This window comes from Perna viridis, chromosome 12 (assembly GCF_037379345.1).
Source record: "Perna viridis isolate PV_CMFRI_1.1 ecotype Kerala chromosome 12, ASM3737934v1, whole genome shotgun sequence".
Lineage (NCBI taxonomy): Eukaryota > Metazoa > Mollusca > Bivalvia > Mytilida > Mytilidae > Perna > Perna viridis.
In genome coordinates, this window is record NC_142456.1 from 4,018,326 (window position 1) to 4,032,513 (window position 14,188).

At 32.8% G+C, this 14,188-nt stretch overlaps 1 protein-coding gene across 1 annotated transcript; it reads right to left on the reverse strand.

Moving 5' to 3' along the window:
* Positions 1-8,811: 8,811 nt before the first annotated feature.
* LOC148600916 (uncharacterized) lies at positions 8,812-12,168 on the reverse strand. Its single transcript, XM_088555398.1, has 4 exons — positions 11,987-12,168; positions 11,646-11,741; positions 10,661-10,748; positions 8,812-10,056 (listed from the first exon to the last, which is right to left on the reverse strand). Exons 1-4 carry the CDS (start codon positions 12,098-12,100, stop codon positions 8,918-8,920), a joined length of 1,437 nt encoding a protein of 478 aa, XP_088411524.1. The 5' UTR covers positions 12,101-12,168; the 3' UTR covers positions 8,812-8,917.
* Positions 12,169-14,188: the final 2,020 nt, after the last annotated feature.

Here is a 14,188-nt window from a genome sequence, read left to right on the forward strand (position 1 = left end):
TACTCTTTTCAGTGGCAGAGGTCATTGGCCTTAAATTGCGTGGTATCTTGCTCAAAAGGGTACAATTCGAACTATATAAAAACCATTCACATATTTGTTCTTTTCTCTGCGTACTTTTATTTATTTTTTGGGGGGTGGGGGTGGCAGGGCTCTAAGTTTTTTCTGTTGTCCTGATTGTGTTTCAGGTATTGCTCCCCTATAATTGTCCTTTGGTCTTGTTATTTCCCAGGCGATAACTCCTCTATAAAAGTATATTTAAAGTACAAGGTTATAATTTTGATCCTTTTCTTTTTGATACCCTAAAATTTTGTGACAATGCGTAATAATTAAATAAAAGTCCACTTTCAATTTCAATCTTCTCAAGTGCTTTAATCACGATACCACTTAAAAACGTTAAAACTATTACATTGGTTACTGGTATTTACCATATAATTATTAGGTAGTTGGATATATTTTGATCTTTATCATACAACCATGAGGTTTCAGGCAAGTTCTGTCATTTTCAGCTTTTGTACCTTATCATTATTTTACTAAAATTCCCTAATTATATGGCTAGCTAGCGGTTAAATATTCAGGAGCTATCAAATTAACAATGGATATGCGTTTCCTACTGGTTTCGAATAGCTACAATATATTTTATTTGTATGGGTGTTTTAAAGTTGAGGTTTCATTTCTTTATAATTATATTGTATCAAAACATATTTGATGTATTACTTGGCTGGAGAAAAATGACCAAGCAAAATTGTTTTTCGACACACTTAGCAACCCTAAATCAGAGAAATCAGTGAAGACGTTTTTCTCCAGTGCCAATACTCATTAATTATGTAATTTACCACTTTTGATACTAAAATGAATGACTTATATTTATCCTTTCTATTTGAAATAATCTCAATGCCCGTGATACACACTCGAAAATAATCTGCTACGGAGAAAACGTTGTTATTCACACACACACACACACACACACACACACACACAGAGAGTTATAAGAAACTACTATCAAGGTATGCCTCTCATTTTTGCCATAAATAATGTTTTATGTTTTCTATGCAGTGCTTTCTCAGATTGTTTTCTGTCAACTACATCTTGTTATTTATTCAAGTAACAAATTAACAAAGAGTGAACGTAGATTAGAGGAGGGCCATGAAGTCAGAAGGTAAGTTTAAGCTCATTATATTTCACTTTTGCTATTCTATTTCACTTTTCACATTATCTTGAAAAATCACTTTGAATGAAAAAACTGAAACATTATCTGAATAATTAAATTAAAATCAGACAACTGAAGCGCAGTCTTTTCAAAGTATCAAATTGACCATGCCTTGAAAAAGACATGTACTTAAAAATGTTTATTATAATTGGTAGCCCTTTAGACGATAAAGTCGAGTAAATCATATCCTTAGACCTACTAACTACAACTGGTGTGTGACCTGAAACGACCTGAAGTTCGGTCATTTATAATCAATTTCTAGTTCAAAACAATTATATAGCTTAACCTAATGTAGAAGAAGTAGAGTTAGTGACAGACTAAGGTCCTTTCCTGCGTCAATAAATAAAGTTCTTGAGGCTGTCCATGTAAAAATCCGGCAAGTCCAATGATATGGATGGCACATAATACTTTACTCACCGATTTTTTGTTACGATATATTGTTTGTTAAATAGTATAATGATTTTTTATTCGATATAGATGGCACAGAAAAGGATTTCTAAGTTCCCTAACAAAGCAACCAAATTTTGCACAAAATAAAGAATTATTTCCCTTTTTCAACGAATTTCAGTGCTTTATTTGTAATTTATTTCTTTATATACGTTGCGGTTAATCATAAACCGACAATAAACTTTGAGAAAAGATGGATTTGTAATATGAAATGAAATGAAAATATTTTGAAAAAAAATTGTCATGTGCCACCCACTGCCTGGTTTTTGCAGTGACATTGAATTTTTCATAAGTATACAAATGTATCCCTGAGTAGTTTTGCCCTTGGAAGATAGTTCCTATAAAAAGGAAAAGTCCCAGTTCCTATATCAAGACAGCCATAGTGCAGCTCTTAGAGTTAATTAAGGAAATAAAGTTGTCCTGTTGGAAGCTGAAAATCCACAGCCATCTATTTGATAGGGGATACAGTGGAAGTTAAATTCACAGCTGACCGAGTCATGGGTACTAGTCAAGCCCAAAGTCCGTTTGTTGTTACATTCACTGCATGACATTTGAATGTCTGTTAAGCCAATTTCACATTGTTTTGAACACATTATTTAAGTCAGCCTCATATCTTGATCTACACTTAGAAAGGAAAACTATTGACCAAACTTTACGAAAAACGTGATGATTTTTCATTCAAAATTGTCAACTTTCCTTTCATCTGTGGCAACATCCCTTCAGCACCTGCGTATGGAGTGTTCATATCACAAATCATACGTTATGCCAGAGATTGCCGACACTACGAACACAAGACAATTTAAATTTGCAAAACACTGAATTGCAAATCTTGCGCCGCTTTTTCTTCAACCTACCATGTCATGTGAGTAACCATTGGATGCAGATTCGCATGGGATTTAATGAAATGCATTTTATTTTACAATTTTTGATAAAATAAACTTACAATTTCAATTTAAAAATCATGGGATTTTTTTATCCCATAGGATTTTTTTTCTCCCATGGGATTTTTTTCTCCCATGGGATTTTTTTCCCATGGGATTATTTTTGTCCCATGGGATTTTTTTTGTCCCATGGGATTTTTTGTTTGTAAATCTATACAGTTAGAAACATATAAAAATGGGTACATGTGTATGAAGAGGTATTATGAAAAGATACCAGAAAGAACAAATGTGTGTGTAGATTGAATAAAGCTGTAGAATTTAAATAATTTTACATCTCTATTATTTATAAGCAAGTAATAACCAATGCATTCTAGGTACAAAAGATACGTGGATTAGAAGATTCTGACAGTCATTAGCTCGAGAATACTTCTTTGACTGAATTACATACAGTACATGTACGTGATTACGAAAAAAAAGGCTTAGCACCCGATTCGTACGACGGGAAAGAAGCCTTGCTATGTTTAAACTTGACTTTTTTTTCAATTTTTTACCCGACTTTTATGTATGGCATGCAGTACCAAAAAAAATTATTGCCTGCCGTACGTGCTACGCCCCTGACAATTTTAAACAATTTATACAGAAATTTTAGACCTCTATGGAACTTTAAAGTGCTCACACTCATACATTTTGCAAGAATAAGATATTTTTTAAAAGAATTTTTACTCCAGCAAATGTGTCACAGCCACCCACGTGATAGTTATATTGAAAATTAATCATTTTAGTCATTAATTTTAGACCCTAAAGCAAATTAAAAGTGTGCTCACTCAAACATTTTGCAAGAATATGACATTTTAAAAGAATTTAGACTCAAACAAATGTGTCACATCCACCACATTATATTTATATTGAAAAAAATAGCATTTTAGTCAATGATTTTATACCTTTAAATTATATAATATAAAGTATTATCACTCATATATTTTGGAAGAGTAACATATTTTTAAAGAATTTTGACTCAAAATAATACGTCGCAGCCACTACATGATAGTTATATTGAAAAATTTAGCATTTTAATCATTAATTTTAGATCCTCAAGCAAATTAAAAGTGCGGGCACTCACACATATGCTTGAAAATGACATTTATGAAGATTTTGACAGAGATATATGTGTCACAGTCACCCACATGATAATTATATTGAACATATAAGCATTTTAGACAATAGTTTTAGACACTTATGAAAAATAAAACTGCTTGCACTCATACATTTTGCAGAAATTTTACTGACATAAAGGTATCACAGTCACTAATATGAAACTAACAATTTTAATTTCTACATTTTCTACATGTAAGATCTAGACCATGTAGGGAAACCGGAAGTGTTCAAACTAATATTCCTTGCAAAAGGTGGCATTTTGAAGAACTTTGACCGAAATATTTAGGTATCAGTCACCATTTAATGCTAAAATTGTCAATTTTAACAGAATTCAAGAGAGGTTAGAAGTGATCGAAGTCATCACTACAAAAGTTTTATGGTCGTGGATCGTTACGGTGTATCCATCTGAGCCATGAAAACTGATTTGTTTAACGTGTCATAGTTTTCCTTTCCTCTTTCGTCTACCCCGGACTTGACTTTTTATGTGCAACGGGTGTTTCTAGAAAAGCAGATGACGCTTACCCTACCGGTGCACCTGGTCTATGCTTAAAGTTTTTAGTGGAGTCCGAGTTGCTCATTTGCTTTTTTTACTTGGTATGTATGATTTTAATTACTTTATGTTCTTTGTTGTGTATGTCTGTTTTCCATGTCTGGTCTTCGTCCCTGAATTACTTTCTTTTGATTACCGCTATAAACTTGTTCCCTTGATTAGTCTTTAAATGAAACCTCAAAATGTTTGAAAAGAAAATACAATGTGTTAAGTGTTAAACGTTATTCATCAATTCCACGACATAAACAGTTACTATGCCCTTTTTAATTCGAATGAAAAAGACAACAATTATAATTTGGACCATACAATAATGTCAAATTTGATTATAACGAAAATGTGTTCTTTTTTCTCCCTTTAGGAGATATAACCCCCTTTCTAAAAATTTAGAAAGCGCGAAGTCTGTGATTACCATATGTTAACTTTCCCTGGTACATTGTAATATGTAGACTGATTATAATCTAATTTTTTCGAAGCGGGGCGGACGATCAAAAAACCGTTACGGACGATCGAAAATCATTACGGACGCAAAATCAATTTGCCTAAAATTGTGTTGGCGCAGTTGGACGGTCTTCTCTATTATGTAACTTAACAATATTTACTTCCTCAAAAAAGCTCTGTTTATCTAATCTTTTATTTCCGATGCGACAGTTGTTTTCTGTTCATGCGCTGAACTCTTAATATCGAATTTAATGAGTGCGGCAAGAATTTTTTCATAAAGAACGAATTGTGATTATATAGAAAGGAAATTTATGATAGAGTATGCTTCACCTCTTACATTTTGTAATACGTCAAGACCCGTAGGACGTACGACCGGGTAAGACCTTATTTGACCCGTCACTGGTAGACCTTTAATTATATGGTATGACTATAATAAGGCTATTTGTCTTTTTTGACATTGAAGAACGACACATTTTTACAAAATATATCTTTGTATTCTGAAGAATTTTTGCAAATGCGAGTTTTATTTTTTTTAAAGAAAAAAATGTGTTATTACTGAGACGCGTACGATCTTCCAGTAGGCTTACACAGCTGTGCTAATACCGAAGCAATATACTTTGTGGGAAATACGTTATTTTTTTGAAACAAAATTCTACTTAAGTCGTACTTGTATAAGCTACATGTATTAAAATGGACCCCTGGCTTATTGACACACTGAATAGTTGTTTTCCTCTTCTTTTCGCAGGGAAGTATATGGTAAATTTAGAACTAATTACATGTATACATGGCACAAATCAGAAGCAAAAAAAATCCTAGAATTTAAGATAAGTAAGAACGGAAAACATATATTTGAACACAGAAAAAATAAAAGCATAAAAATACTTTTTGATCATGTTGATCATATATTACATATTCTAGGTGAAAATGTACGATCTCCAACATAAGTTAGTTAACTGTATCGCTTGTTCACGGAGAAAAAATGTATACTGCCTCTACCATGATCGCGTCAACAATATATATGTATGGTTTTTCTCATTCCACGATAGACAATCCATCACCATGAGCTTGTTTACTATGTCGCTGGTCTCACTCCGTAGGGACAAATTATATGGCTTTCACCCTGAGTTTTTCGGCAACACGTATGGCTTGTCGCATCCAAAATCTTTACGGGCTTGATTGACTGAACATTCTTGCCCTCAATTGCATGTAATACCTGCGACAGCTCGTTAAATTACAATCAATCTATAAATTTATCATAAATTGGTTGCCTATGATATTTTACAAGACAAGACTAAATGTCAACTATTCAAATTACTTGAATAATTCAAGCAGTAATATTTTTCCGAACATCAGAAGTACATTGTCTTAAGGAGCAATCAAGGAATCCATGAGTAATGATCGATTTTTCACAACTCATCGTAAAGTACCTTTAAAAAAAGGTAAAAAAAATCTAGAAAAGCAGCCTACCGGTGAACCTTGTCCAAGCTCCCAGTTTTGAGTGAAGTTCGAGTTGCTCATTTGCTTTTGTTACTTTATATGTATGATTTTAGTTACTTTATGTTCTTTGTTGTGTATGTCTGTTTTCCATGTCTGGTCTTCGTCCCTGCATTACATTCGTTTGATTACCGCTATAACCTTGGTTCACTTGATTACTCTTTAATCTGTTAAGATGTCGTTCAAAATGTGTTTTAGATTCAATAGTACTAGAGAATACTAAGCAATTTGAATTACAATCCAACAGACTTGCATCTAATCATTGGTCTTCTTGGTGGTTCAAAACTCCTTTAGTTTGAAACCAAGTTTATGGTCGACGGATCTATACTAGTTACCTTTGAGAGAAACTAAAGGTTTCTGGTATTGCAATTTGGTCGTCGGAAGATGTAAAGAATTGTAAACAATAATTTTGTTACCCTTTTTAAAACAATTTCAGAAAAAAATATAAATCAATGACGTCTGTCTTGTTATAACCATTTGCAAATGATATGAAGCAATGCATCATTAATTTGAGAAAAATATCTATCTGTTCATAAAAAAATGAATAAACCACCCTTCGCTCCGTATAATTAAACATGTTAGTAACACGTTATACCACGTGTTCGGTTTTTCCTATTCTTTTTTTGTTAATTAAGATTTGTTGATATCAAATATTAGTGTATTGTTCTAACATAAAATTGATATAATGTGTGTATGAATACATTGCAGGCTTTACAATTGGTAAGCATTTTGAAACATATTCTTGATTTGTTTGTAAAAGTTACAGTCGTGCTGAAATTTTGTGAAAAGAAAAAAAATGTTCACGATTGTCATCATGCTACTTCACAATCATGACATTCATTATCGATCTGTTCACGATCGATATATAGCGTGAACGATATTATGCTTGTATACTTGACAATTAGTCAAAAGACACACAATACACAATGAAAGTAACGATAGTTTTTTACTATTCTGTTGTATTTTGTAAAATATTATAAAAACTCAATATTAACAAACTCACCTGCTTTTAAAATATTATTTTGGAATCTATTTTCAGGAGGAGATTTCAAAGATACACCTGTATGTTATTGTGCCTGTGTTTGGTCCATTTTATGTAGTACCAATACAGTATATTTGTATGTTTAAACTAATCAGAGAACCACACACGCTAATATGTTCATACATTAATGACATGGACTATATGATACAGGTTAAATTTTATTATGGTAAACATTGCATATGTTGTGTGACTGTTTTCCACTAAGACCATGTAGAATGCGTGAGTATCTATGGTTACTAGATCAGCTTCCTTCACTTTCATTTTACGTTATCAAATTATGTAATTAAGTATTGAAGACAAAACCAAACCAACATTCAAGAAGTAGAATGTCAAAACAAATAATACAAATATATATATCGACAAATAGACTACGTACAATTATTATAATCTGTAAAACATAGATTTAAACGACCATTCTGTATGAAATGTCTGTACCAAGTCAGGACCATTACGGTACCAGATGTTTCGGTGGTGAAATATCTATTTTATCAGATTTATTTCGGACTTGACTTGATTATGGACCAGATAAGTGTTTGTTAATTTTATTGTTACCATTATTTTGAAATGGGTAACGACAAAAACATTTTTGACTGTAAAAGGAAATAAAGAATGCACACAGAATCTGAAAACCAGGAGTATACTTATGAGAACCCAGAATCTAAAACGAGAATGAAAATGATGAAAAAGACAACAACCTAACCGGGATGGAAAATGTCAGCTCATGGTTACCCATGGGTCTTCAATGAATTAGGCGCGGATACCTCCCCACCGCAGGCTGCAGCTGTCCCAAAAACAACTGCATATATGAAAAATATGCTTTCAATCAGTAGTCTTGAAAATCGGCTACAGAATCAGTCATGAAGCAAAGTGTTTTTTGTTGGTGGTGTTTTTCTGCCAATGTATTTACTACTACTGCTGATGTTGGATTGTTACACGTGTACAGTATACAGGGATAAAGTGGTTTCCTTATTCTTTCAACAACATGAAAACCGAATATTAACTGAGTGGTACTTAAATTATTGAAGAGCGCAGTAGCAAAACCTATCACACAAAGTACAAATTAGGGCAGGACTCAACATGTCAAGATATAGCCTGAAATCAGCTGAGTTGAATATAGAACAAACCTTTAATTGGAAAATACTGAAACAATTGATTAAACACTGGATCAGTATGGTCGACAACTGAATCAATGAGTTAAAGACTGAATCAGTACAGTAACAGATAGAGTGAGTGCGTCTAAATCTAAACCAATAGAGTTAAAATCTAGAGCAATGTGTTAAAGACTGGAGTATTAGAGTTGTTATGCCTAGCACAAAACTTGATTCGATGAAACAACAGACAAAATATTTGTACTACAAATACAATATAAAATCAAACCGACAGCGACAAAACTGAAAAATTCAAAGAAGCAGCGATTTCCAACCGAGAGCAAGGAACAGCAGTACTGGATTGGCATGTTTGGTAAATAACATTTGTTCTATAAATAAATAGTCATGTGACAGGAAAAAAACCTGTTTTTGAGTAAAATTTGAGTAAGTCAGTATCATGTTAACTTTAAGATAGCACATTAATCTAAAGTATTCAAAAAAACATTAAGTCCATGTATATAATAAATTTAATCACTTTGATATAGTAGAGATTTAAGACTTGACTACCAATCTCAAGACCTGACTATCAAGGTCTCAAAGGGTATCCACTCTTAACTACCAAGGTCTCCAGACTTCATCAGAATCGTCACCTCGTTGAGGTAGGATGTTGTTTACATTGTTACTAACTGAGTCCAGTGAGCGAGGAATGATGATTGGCGCAACAACAGACCTAGATTCTAATGGAGACATAACAGTTAAATTAACTGTGTCTTGTAAGCAAGAAATAATAGGCAACCTGGCAGTGTCTGATGAAGATGAACGAGAAATAATAGGAACCCTAGTACTACGGTCTAGTGACTCTGAAATCAAGGGAACGGGTTTATCGGGACGTTGTGATTCAAGTAAACCATGAGGTTGGTCACAATTCTGCCCCTCAGTCCGAACAGTTCGTGGGTCGTAATGACAATCGTTACTACTTAAACTTTGTAAACCTTTTTGTTCTGCATTCGAAGAAGAAAGTGACTTAGGCGAAGGATTTATCGCTGTTTGTGATAGAGAGTTCGGAGACACCAATGAAAGAACACAGCTTGGAATAACGGCACTACTGAGTATGTTAGTTGGTATTGCATAAGCTATATCTCCGTTTTGAAACTGAATCGGAACAAGTTGTAATCCGTTTATGACATTTCCAACCGATATTGCAGGAGACTGATTCATTGTTAGTGGAATCGAAGGCATTGACTGATTTGCACGACGAACATCACTTTTTGTATTATCAGTATTCACATTGTCAACTAACTGTATAGGCATAGCTTGAGTTTTGCACATTTCAGAAGCTAATACATATTTCTGATTGTTGCTTTCGTATGAACTAGGACGAGCGTGAAGGTCCCTATATGGTATATCCCGATTTCGCTGCAAAAACGTTTCTTGCCGCACTATTGATCGTTCAGAACGACCGGCGACACTACAGACAGTTGAAACTGGAGTATTTAATGACTGGTGTCCACTTCCCTGCATAGAATACGTCATCGATTTAGTAGATGTAGATTGGGCACTAGCATTTAATGTATATCCAGTGTCCTTTGACACTGTAATGCAACGTGACAGATGGTCTAATAATTTGGCATGAACATCCGGTTCCAAGTTAGGTAATCCTGTGAGAAATTTACTCACTTCTGAGGCACACTCACTAAACCCAAGATGAAATGTATTACCGCCAGGCTCCTCTGATTGTATTTGCGCTGATGGAACTACAATGATACAAGGCATAATAGAGGAATATGCTTACTGTATTTCAGAAAAAAAAATTGCGATGTTTTTATCATTGCAAAACAATTGGCTGACTTACTTTCGAAATACTAGTAAACAAGCAGCATCAATATGATCACTTTCTACATTTAAAGAGTAACAATTGGATGAATACATTCTACAGGAATAAAAAATATGGATGGGAAAGAATGGAAGCGACATATGTGTAAAATCATACTTTCTATCCTTTATATCATTATACCTTCTTATCATTAATTGAATGTGTTGGTGACGAAAGTAGAATCTATCTTGAAAGCTTTTACACCTTTATCTAAATAGACTGACCATATAGGAAGAGTTGTCGTTAACTGTAGGACGAATAATCCTTTATCTATGAAAGAAAAACATCATAGCATCAGCGGTGGATCTAGGACGTTCTGGGAATTGATTTCACCCATTTTGTTCGACAATTGTGTATTTTATGTGCAAAATCTTAAGACAAAAAAAAAAAAACAAAAACAAAAAAAAAACCCGAAACCCGTTTTATCCTGACACACTTTCAAAACCTTTGGATCCGACTTGTTTCATAATTTTTGAACTGAATACCTGAATGTTGTTGCCTTTGAAGATGTCGTAAATGTTTCACTGTCAGCTCTAAAATGTCTGCCTTTTCCATTTTGTTTTGTCGGAAGCCCTTTAAATCAAATAGAGATAAGTTTTAATATGAAAATACAACTATTGAAGGATCGAAGATGGGCAAAAAAAACACCCCCCCCCAAAAAAAAAAAAAAAAAAAAACAAACAAAACAAAAACAAAAAACAAAAGAAAAAAACAACACAAAAGAAAAAATCAAAACAAAACAAAACAAAACAAAACAAAAACAAAAACATAAAAAAACTCAAAGAAACCAAAAAAAACCAGGGACACAAATGAACATGATCTCAGGAAATATATCTGTTATGAGAGCATCTTGAACCATCGATGCATCACAAGATAAACAACTAACCGTGGGAAAGTTATAATACAATCCTTTTTTTCTTAAATTGTGATATAATTACACCCTATGAATTGCTGAAGTGTCCTTTTTAATCCAATGATAGGCACAATTGTGCAAATCCTTCTATTCATATCCTATAAACTTGAACTTTAAAGTGGTCAAATATGTCTGCTTTTTGACGTGCGATTGTACAGATTCATTGTGAATCCTTAATTCAATATGTTTTTATTTTAAAAAATATTCTTTTGTTTGTTTGTTTTTCATTTTCCATGATTTAGATATATTAAGTGTATTGTCAAAATTATCAAACAGATAAATACTCATGCCAATAATAATCAGACGGAATAATCAAGAGGGATTATTTATATAGCAACTAGCAACATCAAGGCAAAAACCGGAACGTTTGTAACAACGGCAATGGTCCTGGCATTTCTGCTGGAAATGGTTGATTGGACTATTATATGTTTGCATGTTCTGCGATTTAAAAATTAATAGACTTTTTACAATCCAGTATTTAGATATATGGCTTTTACATTTAAATACAGAACTAAAAAAGAAAAAAAAAACATCACCTATGATATTGGATAACTCACCTCTTTTTTAATTATATCTAGTAAAAACGTTTTTAATTCCGATAGACTAGCATTAATTCTTGCACGTCTTCTCTTTTCCATTACCGGCTTGGAAATCTGCAACAGATTAGATAGCAGATGTTTAATGATCATTAGCAAATTAGAAAAAAAAACAGCGTAGTTTCGCCTGGTAACATAAAGGCAAACGAAGCAATTTTACCATAAAATAAACTGAAATCAAATACATTAATTCATTTTCACGAACACCATATTGTATTAAAATAAAGATCATAAAATGTTTCCGTTTTTATAGACTATTTTGTAGCCTTTTGATATTATATAAACATTTAAAGCAAACTCACTTTTCTTCTTTCCATTGCAGATGATGTGACCTTATCCGATTTAGTGCTAGAAACATCATCAACCATTTTGCTACCTTTGTCGGTTGTATGGTCATTTAGTTCCTCATTGCTCATAGCTAAAACTACACGGTGGTTTAAGATTAAATTTTCATGTTCTGGCTTTTAACAATACTTTTTTTCATATATTCGAAAGAGCAGGCTTTTTCATTTGTCAATCAAAGTAAAAATTCCTTAAGAGTGAAAATGATTCTTTTATCTTATTGGACGACGTGAAGGAAGGTCCTTTTTATTTACTTATTTGCGCAGTTAATGTAGGTATGGCACGCGACAATCTGTTTTTAGAGTGTGGGAAAAACACGCCCCCTTTTAGATGAAATGAACACCTGTAATTGACTGTCTTACCTGAACTACAATGATTTATTGTACAAAGTGAATCCGCAATAATAAGATATATGTCTTCGTTTACACGCTGTTCAGCCCTATCGCCAACGGTGTCCTTCTAATACAGGGAGTCTTTATGTGAATCTATATTCATCTATATGCCTGTGATTTAGCGACCCGACCTATACCAATTATGTTTTAGGAAAAAAAATAAAAGTTATGTAAACTTTAAAGTACACCAGATATTTAGCAGATATTTAAAAACGTCATTATTTAAAATTTTGTTAAAGTATTTTTTTCTATGCGTAAACATCGATTTGTTAGTAATTAAACTTGTATGTTAGTTAAATTACTCATTGAAATGCAATATGGAGAGCAATGGTCTAATTCACTTGTAACCAGAAACCTTATATGCAAAGGTACTTGGAAGAAAATTAATATGATTGATATTTCTACCGAGCAGATAAGTCTTCAAAAGACAGGAATGGCTTAATATACAGTTTTAACTGCTTTTTAAATGAAAGTTTTCCGCAGGAGGATGCTTAAATTTGAAAATTTCTAATGATCAGTCAATACCAGAAATGTCCATCAACGAAAGAGGTTTTCTGTAAGCTACATATATGATACAAACATATATAAGGTCTCTTTAAATTGTCAGTATAACAGTTCGTGAAATGTTCACCTAGCAAAATTTTGGAAAGTGCTTTCTGAACCAAGATTCTCTCTTAAAACAATTTTTGACAATTCTACTAGATAACTCTGCCCTGTAAAATTTTACAGTGGAATATTTGCTAACAATTCTACTTAAAAACATGATGCTAGATATTTAGAACGCAGTACTTGAGCGTTCTGTTGTACCTTAGAATAATTCCTTGCAATTAGATATTGGGGGTTTAACGATAAAAGTGTAATCAAGGAACTCACGATTCTAGCGAAAATCAAAGTAATGTAATCAAGCGACAAACACCAGACGGGAAAAACAGACACACATAACAAAGAACACAAAATAACCAAAATAATACGTACAAAGCAACAAAAAACAAATGAGCAACTCGAACTAACCTAAAAAAGCTAGGAGAATGGACCAGGTGCACCGGTTAGGTAAGCGTCTTATGTTTTTTTTTATAAACACCAGCCGAGTTGATCAAACAATTTTTTTTAACCCACGATGTTCACTCACAGCTCTCAAACAAATGTGTCATGCAAATTAATTAATGGTGCAATCTCGGAACATGAACGAATACAATTCCAACATTGTATGTGGCAAGTTTAGGTTATTGACTTAGTTTGGCTTTATTGTTAAAAGGTTAAATTAATCCATTTTAAAACGAATTATTTTTTATTGCCATTTGTGCCCTGTCAAACGGCCCATGCAGATATGATATGTATAGCATAGTTTTTTTTAAATAACCTTTATATATATCTTCATAAATAATAAAATAAATTCAAGTAAAAAACTATATATGTCAGGAAAAGTTTGCTAGGCTTGAAATAATTTGCATACAAGAATTACGACCGTTTATACACCTTTAACTGTTTTATTATAAGTGCACTTTTATTTTTCTCTCGGTAATAAAGATGTCAGTTAAGTTAACATTTGAAATGTCTTTAACAACGCGAACATGTGAATTCACTTTTTAAATCTCCTTCTTGAGGTCGAATACATCATACATGTTAAGTAAGAAAAGAATATTAAAAGTAGTAAAATGACATATTAAGTCTAACGCGTTCCTTTCCCACGATCCGAAGTCACACCTGATATATTTATTTATGCAAAAGGAAGATAATGTTTTTTTCTATATTTTAAATATCTAGTTGTCA

Excerpts from the sequence above, each read along its gene's own strand:
- LOC148600916 (XM_088555398.1), bottom strand. The coding sequence starts at position 12,100 with ATGAGCAATGAGGAACTAAATGACCATACAACCGACAAAGGTAGCAAA. Across the intron at positions 10,749-11,645 it reads TAGATATAATTAAAAAAGAG|GGCTTCCGACAAAACAAAAT; the intron begins GTGAGTTATCCA and ends TTTGATTTAAAG. Across the intron at positions 10,057-10,660 it reads TCAAAGGCAACAACATTCAG|TTCCATCAGCGCAAATACAA; the intron begins GTATTCAGTTCA and ends GTATCATTGTAG.